Source organism: Balaenoptera acutorostrata, chromosome 10 (genome assembly GCF_949987535.1).
Source record: "Balaenoptera acutorostrata chromosome 10, mBalAcu1.1, whole genome shotgun sequence".
Taxonomy (NCBI): Eukaryota; Metazoa; Chordata; class Mammalia; order Artiodactyla; family Balaenopteridae; genus Balaenoptera; species Balaenoptera acutorostrata.
In genome coordinates this window covers 50,489,425-50,504,014 of record NC_080073.1, presented here as the reverse complement: position 1 = coordinate 50,504,014, position 14,590 = coordinate 50,489,425, and the positions used below count along the sequence as shown (strand labels likewise).

Below are 14,590 nucleotides of genomic sequence, written 5' to 3'. Positions count from 1 at the left end.
CTCTGTGAGTCCTAAACAAAAAGAAATGACCGTATGTCATGGACAATCAAGGTATTTTCTGAAGAGTTGAGCTTAATAATCTTTCATCCACAGTTGTCAAGGCCTACTGTCTTATTCCAGACCGTCCTCGATTTGAGTGGCTCTTGCCGGGGGTTGAGATGGGCATGGGGGAGGTTAATATCTTTTAGGACAAGAGAAAGGGATGAATTAAATGTCCTTTTACAAATGTCCTTAACAAGTCCCATTTCCAGGACCTGAATCACTTTGGGCGGTTTCAGCAAAGGAGAAATAAATAGTGTTCTGTGGGAAATGATAACATTTGATGTTTGAAGTCTGTTGCCATGTTCTCATGGAGTTGAAGTTTGAAAGGGAACATCTCTTCAAGTTCTAGATGTCTTGCATTTCTTTGACTCTGAAAATTTCAAGAGTTATGCCATCAGCACAATTGGCATGTGATGGTCGTGGGGACCGTATTGATTTAGATATATTATTAGATGAAAATGTTTCCATTTCTATAAAGGAGGGAGGCTGAGATGGAAATTCCTCAGATGGTTCCTTGTGGGTTTTGTGTTTTGGGAATACCTTTTCACTGTGTACAGTTTTATGCTATTCTGAAGCAAATACATTACAAATGCATATTTTAAATGGCACTGCAGCTTGGGAGAAATACAGAAAAACGTGGATGGAAGATACAAAAATGAACTAGAGGGCTGAGGGAGAGAAAACACTTTCTTATTTAACTTTTAATTTTTCTTTTTCAATGACACTGAGCTGGCATATAAGGTGTTCCTCTGGCGTGGATGCATATCAGCTAGATATTGGCTGGGATTTATTTACAGAATCCCTGTTTTTCTAGATTGTCAGCAGTTCAAGTAATTATAGAATGTGACTTGGAAATATTAAGTTTTGCATGGAGAGAAAATAGTTTCACCTGAAGTTCAAAATACTTAAGTCACGACAGCAGACTATGAAGATTATACATACACGTGTGTGTACCACACTCACTTCTAGTATTTTCTCTAATATCTTCAGCTGTAATACATCCATCCTTTCATGATGGAAAAAACTTATCTCAGACTTCTCAGTTAAGTGGTATAATCTCTTATAAGAACATTACCTAATGTTTGTTCAATTGCACTGGGTACTTTACCTCTTATTTAATGTATATTATTTCATTTAATATTAAAAACATATAACATAAGTCATTAGAGGTTCATTTTACAGAAGAAGAACATTAAGCACAAACTCAAGTTCAATTTTGGACTTACAGAGAAGCAATGCTCAGTGTGGCTGGGATCTAAACCAGTGTGTCTAATGCTGAGAACAATTTTCTTAAATAATCTAACTCTCTTTAAAGCAAAAACATCCAAAACATCTTGGGCAAAATCCTCAAGATCTCCGGGATTGGTTGGGATTTTCAACTCTTAAGTCTTTTGTTGTCTGATAAGAAACAATGATTGAGGGAGAAGATCTTTTTGAAGATTAACTCAGTGGTATCAATAAATAAGAGACTTCCTACAAAATGATAGTTCTTCCCAGATTTTCTGTATTTATCACTGCTACAAGATGTGATATTTGGGGAAAAAAAGATGCAGTATTTGGTAGGGGGTGATAACCATCCAGTGGAAACTTCCTATACTCCATTTCCATCTGTGTTTTCAAGAATGAAAAAGCTACACTTACGGAGAATGTCGGTACAGGAGATAAACGTATCCATTGTGTTAATACAAAATTACTGCTCCAAGCAATTCAATTGTCCAAATGCATGTTTTCATGTCATAGCCACAGGAGCATGGGGTTAAGGATGTAGTAGTCCTGAGAGAGTAGAAAATAAGAATCATGTTCATCTGGGATACGTTCCAAAAAGGTGCCTTCTTCTGAGTGAACTGATGCACTTTAGAGACTTAGCAAAGGAAAGTCACCTTAGCCTGGCACCACTGCATCCTTGTTGATTCTCAGGGCTAGCCAGGGTGAGAACAGGTGAGTGTATGTCACCTACAGCCATCCAGCACATCTGTTGTTCCAAGAATTGGATCTGAATGGTTGGGGATGCCTCTCATTAGAATTGACTGCTTTTTGTTGAAATAACAAGAGTTTTTGAGCTGAGGCTCACTATGTGGTGTTTTTTTTTTTTTTTTCCAGCTTTTGTTGGGCTCTCTTTCCCCCATTTATTGCTAGAAATATGTTTCACTCTCTAGCACTTTTAAATTTTTTCTGTTGACATTCTTTGTTAACTGTCAGATTAGGTGGTGACACCAAATGAGCCCCTTGGAAATCTGGGGCAGAGGTACTAGGGTCTGTGCAATTTGGTAGTGCAAGTGATAATTTAGAATGTATTTACTCTCTATCATGTTACTTTTTTGATAAGTATTGAGGATTGAGGCTAAAAGATGAACAGTGCTTTTTAAAAAATATTTAAATGCTACAAATATATGGGTCTGTTTTCTTTATGAGAAGCTTTATTCTTCTCTTTGTTTCTCTTTCTGATCTTCACTTTTTCTCTTTTGCTTGTTTTTCTACGTGTTTAGCCCAAAGCAGCTCATTGTTCTCTTATTAGATAATTTTTACCCGCCCACCCCCCCCCATTTTCTCCTTCTTAGAGAGAAGATGTATGCTCAGGGTGTATCATTTGGAGACGAGAAACCATCTACTTTCACTAGTATTTTCCAAAGGGCCAAGATCAGTCATAGGCAGAGAAAATCCCACATGTATCTGAATGTCTTCGCATATGTCAGAGTAAGCATTTAACTAGATCCAGATAATTTTCATGTTAAAATGTTGTCATCTCTTGAATATTTTTTTCTTTTGTCTTTCACATCCACCCACTGTCATTGCCTCCAATCCCCTACTCTTAAGAGAGCAAAGCAAGGAAAGGAAATGGCAGATCTACTGCGGAAAGAGGATACAGGCCCCTGCAACCATGAAACAAGAATAGTGGCTCAAAGGCAGAGGTTGGGGGTGACACCTTAAGAGTCCAGTGCTCCAGAGCACAAGGTCCCGTTTCCTGAGAAGTGTGGACGTGGGTATTGGCCTGGAGTGATGAGCGGCCTATAGTGACTGTGGTAGTTTGCTTGTTTGTTGCAGAAAGGATGGTTCACTGAGCTGGCTGGCTATTTGGTAAATCACAAGAACCATGAAACTTGTTCTGGTGCTAAACAAAGCCTCTCTCTAAGTGAAGCAGTTGAGCCCAGTTGACTTTGCTAGGAATCCCTGAGGTGATGGATGATGACTGCCCTATGAAAAGGGCTGGGGGACTGACCCCTTCTCAGGGGGCAGACCAGAGAGGAGTGGCCAGCAGGAGTGGCCTTCTCAGGGGGCAGACCAGAGAGGAGTGGCCAGCAGCACAGCAGGGTCAGTGGACATTTGTTGTGCTTAAGTTTCCTGAAGGGACTCAGGTTGAAGATGGGAGTCATCAGTTCTTGACCCTTAAGCACTCACTCCCTGCAGGTGATGAAGTGCATGTGTACCAGAACAAACCAAAAAAACCCATACTTTTCCTCCCGCATCTGTTGTATTTCTTTTCCTTTGTCTGGGAGTGTGAGCGGCACCAGGCATAAACTGAGCAGCACCCTGATACGATGCTTGCTTACTAATCCTCTGAAGAGGACTAAGCATCACTTTCTTCAAGTGCCTCTTGGAAATCTGTGAGCGGTTGGTTGGCATCCTGTCATTGCTAAACAGGACAAATTTACTCTGCACTTTTTATAGGAATAGCGTTGAAAAATCATCTGACTTAAAGCCAAAGGTCAGAAACCTAACTAAGAATCACATTACTCTCAGGAAAACTGTGGGATTTTATTTACTGAGCAGACAACCTAGTTCTTTAAACAATAGTCCAGCTCCAAGTTAAAACCTTTATTTATTAACATTGGTCAAACTCTGCATCGTATCTCTCAAAATATATTTTCTCATATTATTATTCTAAAATACCTCAGAGAACATGTGTCTGTAGATAGACAGACATACATTGTGAGGAGAGAAAATAAGTGTGCTGTGTTCCTTTCACAACTTGAAATTATTTATGGGCCTTTGAGTGTTGAACATATAATTTACTGTTTAATTTTGGAAATGAAACATGCACGTACCTTCTATAATGTTAATATAACTTTTTTTAAAAAGAGCTTTCCCATGCAGTAATAATACTTTCCAAATATCTGTGTATCTATCTATCTATCTGTCTAGCTCTCAACATTCTAGGTAGATAAAGCTAGACTGTTTTACAGAAGAGAAAACTGAGGTTCCTCTCTTGATCTTACCTGGTCATTTCACAGAAGATCAAGACTGAAATCCACGGCTCCTGCCACTCAGCCATGACCGAGGTTTACATGGTGTGTAAGTGCAAGCCTGTGTATATAAATGTGTAAAGACATTATCTGTATTATACAGTTTGGGACAGTTTAGAGGGAGGTTCACTATACATATAAATACTACATATAGTCTTTTCCTATATGTAGAGTAGTTTGGAGGGAGCCAGATTACGGCGACTTGGTTCCTTCCATCAGCACCTTGGCCTCCTCTAGGGAGCAGAATTAGGCCCAGTTTCTGCAGACTCCCTTTGTTGCTTCTAGATCCACCTTTAGTAGGAGCAGTCACGTTAGCACTCTCCCTGGGGGAAGTTGTAGGGCATACTTGAAGGCCGGAGCCTGGTTGTGTGCAATGAATCTTCTTGGTGTATTTCCTGTGTCTTACTAATCTTAAGATTTCTAGAGAACAAATGTATGGACACCAAGGGGGAAAAGTGGCGGGGGAGGGTGGTGGTGAGGGGATGAATTGGGAGATTGGGACTGACATGTATACACTAATACGTATAAAATAGATAACTAATAAGAACCTGCTGTATAAAAAATAAATAAAATTCAAAAATTCAAAAAATAAAAATGGTCAATAGAATGAACTGAAATTTCAACAAAGAACATATACAAATGACCAAAAAAAAAAAAAAAAGATTTCTGCTAGTGGAGAGGCCGTGAGTGTATCACCATGACTTCAGGAAAGATGGAATTGGGGCATAGAGTAGAAAGAGAAGTTGTAGTCTGTTGGTTGAAGATGTTTGGTTTCCAAACTTAAATGCTAGAATGCTGAATTTGTAAGGCGTAGTCTCATTTAAAAGAGAATAAAATGGTATAAAATGACAAGGTGGAAGTGGAAATCGTGAAATATGTAAAGAACATAGGACTTTCTTTTTTAAATAAGAGATATCAGTTGTCAGTATCGTAATTGAATATTTCCACGTGTTAAGGGAACAGGGCCACTTAGACTTCTGTAATATGTTTGACTATTAAAATATTTTTGACGAATGTCTTTGACATCAAAATATTTCACCCTGTTGTGCACAGCAACCTTTCACGCATATTGATGACCATCTTTCCATTATTCAGTATGAAATTCAAGGACGTCCCTTTGTGCTCCTCCGCATTTAGCAGAATTGAATTCTTCATTTGTGCGTATGTGAGGGGGAGGGATTAAACTGAACTATTTGGACGAGAAGTAATACATTTAGTTTCAAGAAATGGAAACCAAATGGCAGTGAGAATAAACCACTGAAAATACTTCTAGATCAAAAAGATTTTAAAAAAGTAATAGAGCATCCTCATCTTTTTTTAAGGTTCAGGTGAAAGAAATCTAACTAAAATTGGAATCAATTGACTAGAAGATAGAGTTTGATGGTCTTATGCAGTATTTCACTCAGCCATACTGCCTGTCAATTCATGAGCTCTGTCTAATAAGGAACAATGAAGAGTTAGTTCTACTTTTGAAAGGTTTGACTGGGGATGCCAAGACGACTGGAAATGCCAGTACTGCTCACCACACATGATCAATGAGTGTCACAGTAGACACCTGCTATGAATTGTGGGAAAACAGTTTTTTTTAAAACTTAAGAAGAGGAAACCATTTTTTTTTTAATCAAGAAGAAACATTAGGAACTTCCCTGGTGACGCAGTGGTTAAGAACCTGCCTGCCAATGCAAGGAACACAGGTTCGATCCCTGGTCCGGGAAGATCCCACACGCCACGGAGCAACGAAGCCCGTGCGCCACAACTACTGAGCCGTTGCTCTAGAACCTGTGAGCCACAACTACTGAGCCCACGTGCCACAACTACTGAAGCCCACACGCCTAGAGCCTGTGCTCCGCAACAAGAGAAGCTACCACAATGAGGAGCCCATGCACCACAAGGAAGAGTAGCCCCCACTTGCCACAACTAGAGAAAGCCCACACACAGCAATGAAGACCCAACACAGCCGAAAATAAATAAATAAAATTAAATAAATAAATTTTGAAAAAAAAGAAACATTACATTTGTTTCCTCTGCTTTTTGATAATGATAAAGAGACAGCTAAAAATAATAATAACTCATGGACTGAAATGCTCCAGAAAAAAAAAATGTAGGCATGTATAATGCATGGCCATGAGATACATAGTAAACTCTAGTTATCATTAATTTAATAAATACCTTGACCTTTTGCAGCCTTGAGGAGTTTTTCTTAGAGTTATATCCTCATCTAGATACATTAAAAATAATTCATTACCATTTTAAATAAAGGTCCATGATATATTACTTTAGTTCCATTCATTTTATGGCTAAGAAATAATATTGCTATAATGTTAAATTAGTGGTAAAAAGGATTTTTAAAAGCTCTAATATAATGGTGCATTACCAGTAATTTTTAGTGTAATCACATATAATACTTCAGTAATAAACTATAGTCTGCATGAGTTTAAACCGAAAATTACTCCTTACCTCTAGGTAATTCTCTATAAAATCAACCTGGGAAAATCTTATTAGGTTTATTTTATTCCTTTTATGCAAACTTCAGATGGTTACTTTCTAACCTTTCAAAATATTTTTGGAAAATCAAGCAGGGATTAGTAATTTGGACTTTTAGTTTCTAATGTTTGAAAACAAATTTAAACAAAATACTTGAAAAGCAGTCGTGCAAGATGCAGTTTGCATAATTTATATCAGAGTAACAAATATTGTTGTTCTAAATAATATTTACATTATTGATTCAAACAAGCTCCTTTGACTACTCTTGCTTATGTGATGGATGTATTTTTCTTGCTATGAAAAAAAGAATAAATCAGCACTATGAAGAAACGCAAATGAAGTTTCAAAAATAATGGTTGAATAGCTCTCTCGTAACTATAATGACATTTTAACTGAGAAGTTCCCAAACTAGAAAAGCTAAAATTCCCATTTCCACCTCTTTTCCCAAGATATCCTCAGATGTGAAAAGCTGTTCTTTAATAACACAATTGACTTGAAGCCAAATATAAATCTGATTTTTAAAGATGTTCCTAATGGTCTAAATTTTTTTTTAAGATTTATTTATTATTTATTTATTTATTTTACTTTATTTCCGGCTGCATCAGGTCTTAGTTGTGGCACGCGGGATCTGCATTGAGGCATGCGGGATCTTTTGTTGCGGCACAAGGGCCTCTCCCTAGTTGTGGCATGCGGGTTTTCTCTCTCTAGTTGTGGCGTGCAGGCTCCAGGGTACGTGAGCTCTGTAGTTGTGGCACGCAGGTTCCAGAGCGTGTGGGCTCTGTAGTTTGCGGCACGTGGGCTCTAGTTGAGCCACAGGAGCTCAGTAGTTGTGGCGCGCAGGTTTAGTTGCCCCACGGCATGTTGGATCTTAGTTCCCAGACCAGGGATCAAACCCGCGTCCCCTGCATCGTAAGGCGGCTTCTTTACCACTGGACCACCAGGGAAGTCCCTCTAAATTTGAATTTATGCTCCTACTAACCAAACTCTCTCCTGCTCTGTTTTATAATTTAAACATTTGTGACTGTATATCTTACTCAGTGATTCTTTGATCTGTTCCTGAATTACTGTGATTTATATACAGCTGTGCTAAATTGTCATTCATTCATACATTGAGTCGTTTGTTCATCCAAGCAAATGCCTCCCATATGCCAGGCACGGTTCTAGGCACTAAGGATTCAGTTTTTAAAAAGCAAGGTCCCTACCCACATGGAACTTGCATTCCATCTCTGGTTACTATGCTGAAATCTCACTCTAAATGATTTTCTGCCTAAAGAAGAATTTAGTCTGAAGCAAATTCACCTTATGCTTATGAATCCAGAAGTTCACATTCTTAGACAATTTCATTTCTAAATGAACATTTACAGATGATTAGCAACAAATACAAGAAATATATCTGTATGTTTAGCAGTCAGCAAATCATTTCATTGACTAGAGTTTATCAGGTTTACAGAGCTTGGGGCTATTAGAAGAGGCTTAATTAGCATTGATACTATCAGCATTTGTACTTAAGTTAATATCCTAATTTTACATGCTACATAAAAAACAATACAACAATATCTAAGTGGTTGAAAATGTTGGGAAGCTTTAAAAAGCTTTTTTTAAAAAAAAATTTGGATATCACTATATTGTACACCTGTAACTTACATAATATTGTATATTAACTATACGTCAATTAAGAAGAAAGGAAAGAAAACTATAACAACATCTAAGTGCTTGAAAATGTTGGGAAGCTTTAAAAAAGCTCCTAAAAAAAAAAAGAAAAGAAAAAAGAAAAGCTCCTGGAGAATTGTTCTCGTTTACAGTGACCTGTAGCTATTCACGCTAGTATTGTCAGACTTTATAGTCTAATAAGTAATTGAAGTGACCTGTGACTGTGCTCCACCAAAATATATTTAATTTCTCTACTGTAAATGACCTCTTCATTATAAAGTGCAAATTTACTCTGTTCTGATTTTAAAATGTCGCATTCGCACTTCCAAATTGCTGTATTTTATTACATCTTAATTTTGGTGGGAAACGTTTACATTGATATTGAAGATGATATGATGCAGATTTTTTGTTCTTTATTCTGAGGTGTGAGGCCCTCCAGCCCACTGAGTACAACAGAAGCAGAGAGAGACTGAATCACTTCTCTGCAAGGATGTGAATAGGCTGTTTGATGCCTGTGGCTTAGTGGGTGAATCTATAAACTGGAGTCAAAAGATTTAGCGAGGGATGGTTTCTTTATCTGTAAAAGAGGCAAAAAATATTTGCTTTTCCTACATCAAAGTTTTTTTTTGCAAGGATTGAGTAAGATAGTGATATCACTTTGCAGAAATTATATACAATTCTAGAAGCTATAACTGGTACTATTTCAGTTTTCTGGTTTTGTCTGCTCCCCAATTATTATTATACTTTATGTATGTGCGTTTAAGGAAACAATGCTTCTCATCAAGATTTGAATTATACAGTTAAACTGCTCCTTTGTTTTCAAAGTGCTGTTTGCTTATTTTGGAGCTAATGATGAGATTCCCTTAATTACTGGTCATCTTAATTGCTGGTCATATTAAACAATAGATGCTGTGACATGGCTTCCCAATGACTGGATACATACTGAACCCAGGGGACTTCAGAGTAATACATCAGACATGAGAGACACTTTAATGACAGCCATAAATTACAACTGCTTCTAAACTGGGGAATGAACATTTTAGCACTTCCTCTGGGATGAACCCAAGCCCAAGTCACTCATTGAGTTCTTTGGTGTGCAATGATGCCGGTGGGAAATTAACAGGGAAGTGGAGCCCTTTCCTGTAATAATACAAAATGATTAAGAGAACCTTAAAAAAATCAATTGACTAATCAATAGTGTATAACTGCTTGGAGCATTTTCCCTTTGCTAATCAGACATTAAGTTGTTTAAACTAAATATCTCCAGTTTCCCCTATTACTGAACTGATTTACAAGACATGGTCAAGGATGTCAGAGTCTACTGGAGCCAGATTCCAGAGCATTTGTCATTAAAGAAAGATGGAAGTAATTCGTAGATGGCTCTCTCTCACTACAGATTCAGAAGGCTCTTGAAAGGGAAGATATAATAGGAAGATATAATAGAAAGTGTTCTCCTAGTTTCCAGACATTGGTGAATTAATGTGGTAATCCCAAATTCTAAGCATGTATAGTTGTTTGAGAATATGGGCGGGGACTTGATTGAATTCAGGAGTGATGGAGGTCAAAATAACTATAGAAAGCATCTATACACTATATATTTTCAGGCCTTTAAAATTTTTTTTAACTTCAGCCATGGTGAACAGCATGCAGCAAACAAGACTCCGAATTCCAAACAACCAAAGGTATTCAAACAACACCTGTGAAGTGACACATTATTACCTACCTGTATATTGCCAGCAATTCTAGTATCAAAACCACGTGTACACTTTTTTTTAAAGTTGAATGCCACTGTGCGGGGGGTGGAAAAAACACTGAGAAATAACTTTAAACAGGGGGAAAAACTTTTTTTATTGATATGTTTTACTTTGCTGGCAGACCAGAGCAAAGGTTTTGTGAACATTTAAAAGATGAAAAAGGTGAAGAATCCCAGAAGCGGTTTATCTTGAAGCGAGATAACTCTAGTATTGATAAAGAAGACACTCAGGTTGGTTCTCAAGTTTGAGAGTGGCTGACATTGTTGTTTTTGAAGGTGGGCTGCCTGATGTTCTTGTCATTCTGTTGTCCCCGCTCCCCCTCCCAAACCTCCCCTGCCTCTGAAACGACTGTCCCCCCCCAAACCTCCTGCCCCCCTCCCCCCTGCCTCCCTCTTTGGCATTCAATGGGTAGCAAAACACCACACCCTGGTTGCTTCAGCGATGGCTCTGTGTTGGGCTGCATGGGTGGTGCTTGACGCAGGCTCTGCTGCATGTCTTGGGGGGTTGGGATGCCGCAGGCTCCGAGCTGATGGGAAGAGCTTTGTCAGTTGCATTTCCAGGTGTCTGTGTAACTCTGGCAGTCGTTCCCCTCCCTACAGCTTTATCCTTCCGTTGTGCACACATTGAGCTGGATTGTCAATACGGACCGCTGATCAACTGATGTAGCTGTAAACAACAAACCTTGTTATGGTGAGGCCAGGTGGATTTTGCAAACTCTCCTAAAATAAGTCTTCACAACAAAGAATTGAGTTCAGGTTTCAGTCCCCCACCCCTTCCCCTTCCCATGTTTTATCGTCCATGTCAGTTGTCTGCTTGTTTTGCACGAACTGGAGCAGAACTTCCTCCTTACGTGTTTCTTGCTTGTGACAAAACATTACATTGTTCTAGAGTAGCCTTATTCATGGGACCTCGACAAGGCTAGAGAGACTTTTCTATGGATGGAGGGGGTGGGATCCAGGGTGATGAAGAAGAAAACTAAGTAAATGGCAAAAGAAAACAAAATTTTAATGATAAGAGGAACAGTAGAAAGTCATATAAATGTCATTACAGTTACCCTTTATGTCTCTGACAATCAAATAGATTTTTTTTTTGGCAATGACTTTGCTTTAGAATGCTGAAAGGTAAGACAATCTGCGTCTCACTCAAGTTATTATTTTAATTACCCACAGTGAGTCACCGTGAGCCAGTGTGTGCATCTCTGACGCACTTTTTAAAAAAAAAAAACCCGTTCGTCATTTGTATCTCATATCCTGCCACCACCATCAAACCACACCATGGCTCGAGTTGACTCTGGAACATGTGCCCGTGTCCTGTACTTAGTGGGTGTTTGTTGAATGGATGGATGGACATGGTTAGTGCAGGGCGTTTGGGGAGGAACGGCAGGAATAAGATGGGAGGGCAGTAGAGACACAGGAAGCGGCTCAGAGGGAAGAACAGCAGTCCTCATGCTGGGTTCTTTGAATTGTTAGATTTCTTGACATCGACCTTAATCAGCAGACAAGCTTTTTGAATTTAGTTCCTCTTTTTATCCCAGACGCAATTCACAGAATAAGTCATTGAGTGAATAAAAATACAAGTTAGGATGTAGAGAAATAGCACCCACGTCTTCCATTCTGCCTGTTCCCTTCTTTACCGCCTTGCTCTGTTTCTCCGGTCCCCAAGTTTTCAAAGCCATTTCTTCTCTTAGCCACCTTGAACTAGCCACTTCCTCTTTTCTCACCACCATTCTGCCTCCTTTTGGGGAGTCAAAATCACACAGGTTTGCTAAGGAGACAGAGCCGATGACTCATGATCCATCACGTAGCCAACTGACTGAATACCTGAGGCACATTCAGGAGCTTACATTCCAGAAACTCCCGTGCTACTTGCATCCAGCAAGGGAGCAAGCAGGCGTAACAGGCATCCCCTGCCATTGCACGACACACACACCACACACGTACCCCACCACGGCTTCCTTAGGGACCAGAGGGAGTAAGACTTTTCACGCCCCATTTGCTTAAGTGAACATTTATTATTCTCAGCTGACAGTTTTTCTTAACTGCAGATTTCCAACAGCTCAACTTGGATAACCCTCCTGATTTCTTTTTTCTGTTCAGCAAAACAGAATGCATCCATTTAGAGATGACAGACGAAGTAAATCAATTGAAGAGAGAGAAGAGGAATATCAGAGAGTGAGGGAGAGAATATTTGCACACGATGTGAGTAGTTGTTTTCATTGCCTCTTGAGTGCGGTCCTTCCGTCAGCAGCAAGGCAGCCTCGTTCCCCAGACAGGGAGATGGCAGGGACGAGGGAAGCTGGAGGCAGGGAACAAACCGAAGGGCAGCAAACTAGAGGTGTTTCTGGAAGAGGACATGCTTCAGGGAAGTGATGGAGGAGGGGCCGAGGGTTTGCATGTGTTCTCTAGGGTGTGACCTGTGGGGAAATAGAGATACCATTTTGGTCAATGAAATAGACCGTAAGTACAGAGAGAGGTTGCCAGATTTGCAGAAATCCCTTCACGTTCATATTAGCCAGCAGATACCACACGGTTGTCTTTTTAAGACCAACATCGTACAGAGGAAAGAATTACAGGAAAAGAAAGAAGAGTCGTAGATCTTAAACACACACACACACACACACACAGAATTTTCTGCAATCTTAGCAAGTATGGACATTTTACTATATCAAAGTTAAATAGTGATATTCATCCCCCCCACCCCATTTTCAGATCGAATTAGTTCTGTGAACAATTTTCAAGGGTATAGTCAGAAAACAATTTCTATTGTTCAAATCGCAAAGAAGATGCGGTTGGGTATTTTTTTTTTTTTTTATCCTTTTCCTCAGTGTGGCCAAAATTAAATGCAATTAAATTAAATACAAATTAAAAGGTTTTAAAAAACTGGATTTAAATGCAATGAAATGAAAAGGACAAGCTATTGCCATAGGTTTTCCCTTCCATGAACTCATCTGGCATCCTCCTAAAATGCTGTGGGCTCTTCCCTCTGCAGAGGTACAGCCGTGAGCACCTTTGTGTAGACTCTCTGCTGCCAACACCTCTGGCGTTACTAAGTCAGGTGGAGGGTCTGACCTCCTGTGTGATTTGCTCCTGGAGGTTCTTACAAAGCCAGCCTAGCATGGAGGGGGACTGCTCTCCCTAGAGGTGTTAAGCCCAAGCCAGTCTCCCTGATCTCTAGATCCTCTCTGCCTTTCTTAAAACACAATTTTGAGTTGAGTAATCTGGCCCAGAGCTTGGGAATTAGAGGAGTGTGAGAGAAGGAGATGGAGGTAGCCGTAGTTGGCTGATGTCCAGGTACAATTCTAGAAGATTCTAGAAAATTCTTTTATCATGGTCAGAATTATTGAGGGTGCAAAGGACAGCAAGACACATGGTAGACCTTTCCTTATGTTTGCTGGATCCAGGAGTGCAGTAATGAGAGGATCTTTTCTAGTCATGATACTATAACGATGCCAACTGTGGACTGGAGGTAGAATGTTCCTGTCTGATGACCTTGAAGAAGAGAAATATTTCTGAAGGCTAGCTTATTTTCTATTTTCTCTCTCTCTTTCTCTCTCTCTCTCTTACACACACAAACGCACACACGCATTTTCCCTCTTAGTCTGGTTCTGGCAAGTCATATAGTTTATGAATGAGTAGTTACGTTGATAAACAAATACTTATCACCCACATAATATACAAACAACATTATGCTTTTTTTTTTTCTTGCCAAAGCTGTGCCACATTGCCAGACACTCAAGAGCCAGGTGACAGTAAGTAACGTCACTGATGCATGCCTATGATGGGGGTGACACTTGCCCTGCTGTACTTCATTTGTGTATTCTCGTGTCCATAGGGAGGTCGTCGAAGGGAGAAGGGGTCAGCGTGACTCCCTTTAGACACTGCATTTCCTCACATCCATCTTAAGGAGATTATTCGTAAGGGACCTGGGTTCCAGGCTAAAGATTGGAGGCAAGGGTTCCTGTTTAAAGCCTCTATGGCCACATGCTGTATTAACTTCTTTTAACAAGTAAAAGCAGACTTAAATGTGAGAAAGCTTAAATGCAAAGCTATTGTCATAGCCTTTTTATTCCATGAAATCATTCCACAGCCTTCTCTACAATGCTGTAGCTGCTTCTCCCTATGGGAGTGGAGGCGCGAGCTCCTTTGATAGGCTCTCACGCCTGGTGGCCAGCACTTCTGGCTTTACTGATTCAGGTGGGAAACTGCCTGTTTCTGACACTGCTTTTCACTTGATCTCCTAGGGCAGTGCTTTTTTAGTCGGCATGCTGTACCCAGAGTGTACTCATAAAGGGCTTCAGAGATCAAATAAAATCCCTGATATTGCCTGCAAAACATTATGTTCATGAGCATATGTGCATTTTTCTAAGGATAAGATCTCTAGCGTTTATCATATTCTTATAAGTTTTCATGATGCTTAAAT

The 14,590-nt window shown here is 39.6% G+C and overlaps 1 protein-coding gene across 30 annotated transcripts in view; it reads left to right on the top strand.

Moving 5' to 3' along the window:
• Positions 1-14,590, top strand: part of ARPP21 (cAMP regulated phosphoprotein 21) — a 159,778-nt gene that overhangs the window by 59,010 nt on the left and 86,178 nt on the right. For 19 of the 30 annotated variants that reach the window (XM_028168844.2, XM_007191496.3, XM_057555212.1 and 16 more), the window contains exons 10-11: positions 10,293-10,401; positions 12,268-12,369. The exons of 3 other annotated variants lie outside the window; for them this stretch is intronic. In XM_028168844.2, coding sequence (XP_028024645.2) covers positions 10,293-10,401; positions 12,268-12,369 — 211 coding nt within the window. Of the gene's footprint in view, positions 1-10,292; positions 10,402-10,770; positions 10,862-12,267; positions 12,370-13,881; positions 14,250-14,590 lie in introns of those variants that run through there. 8 more of the 30 variants (XM_057555205.1, XM_007191497.3, XM_007191501.3 and 5 more) reach the window with 3 other exon arrangements.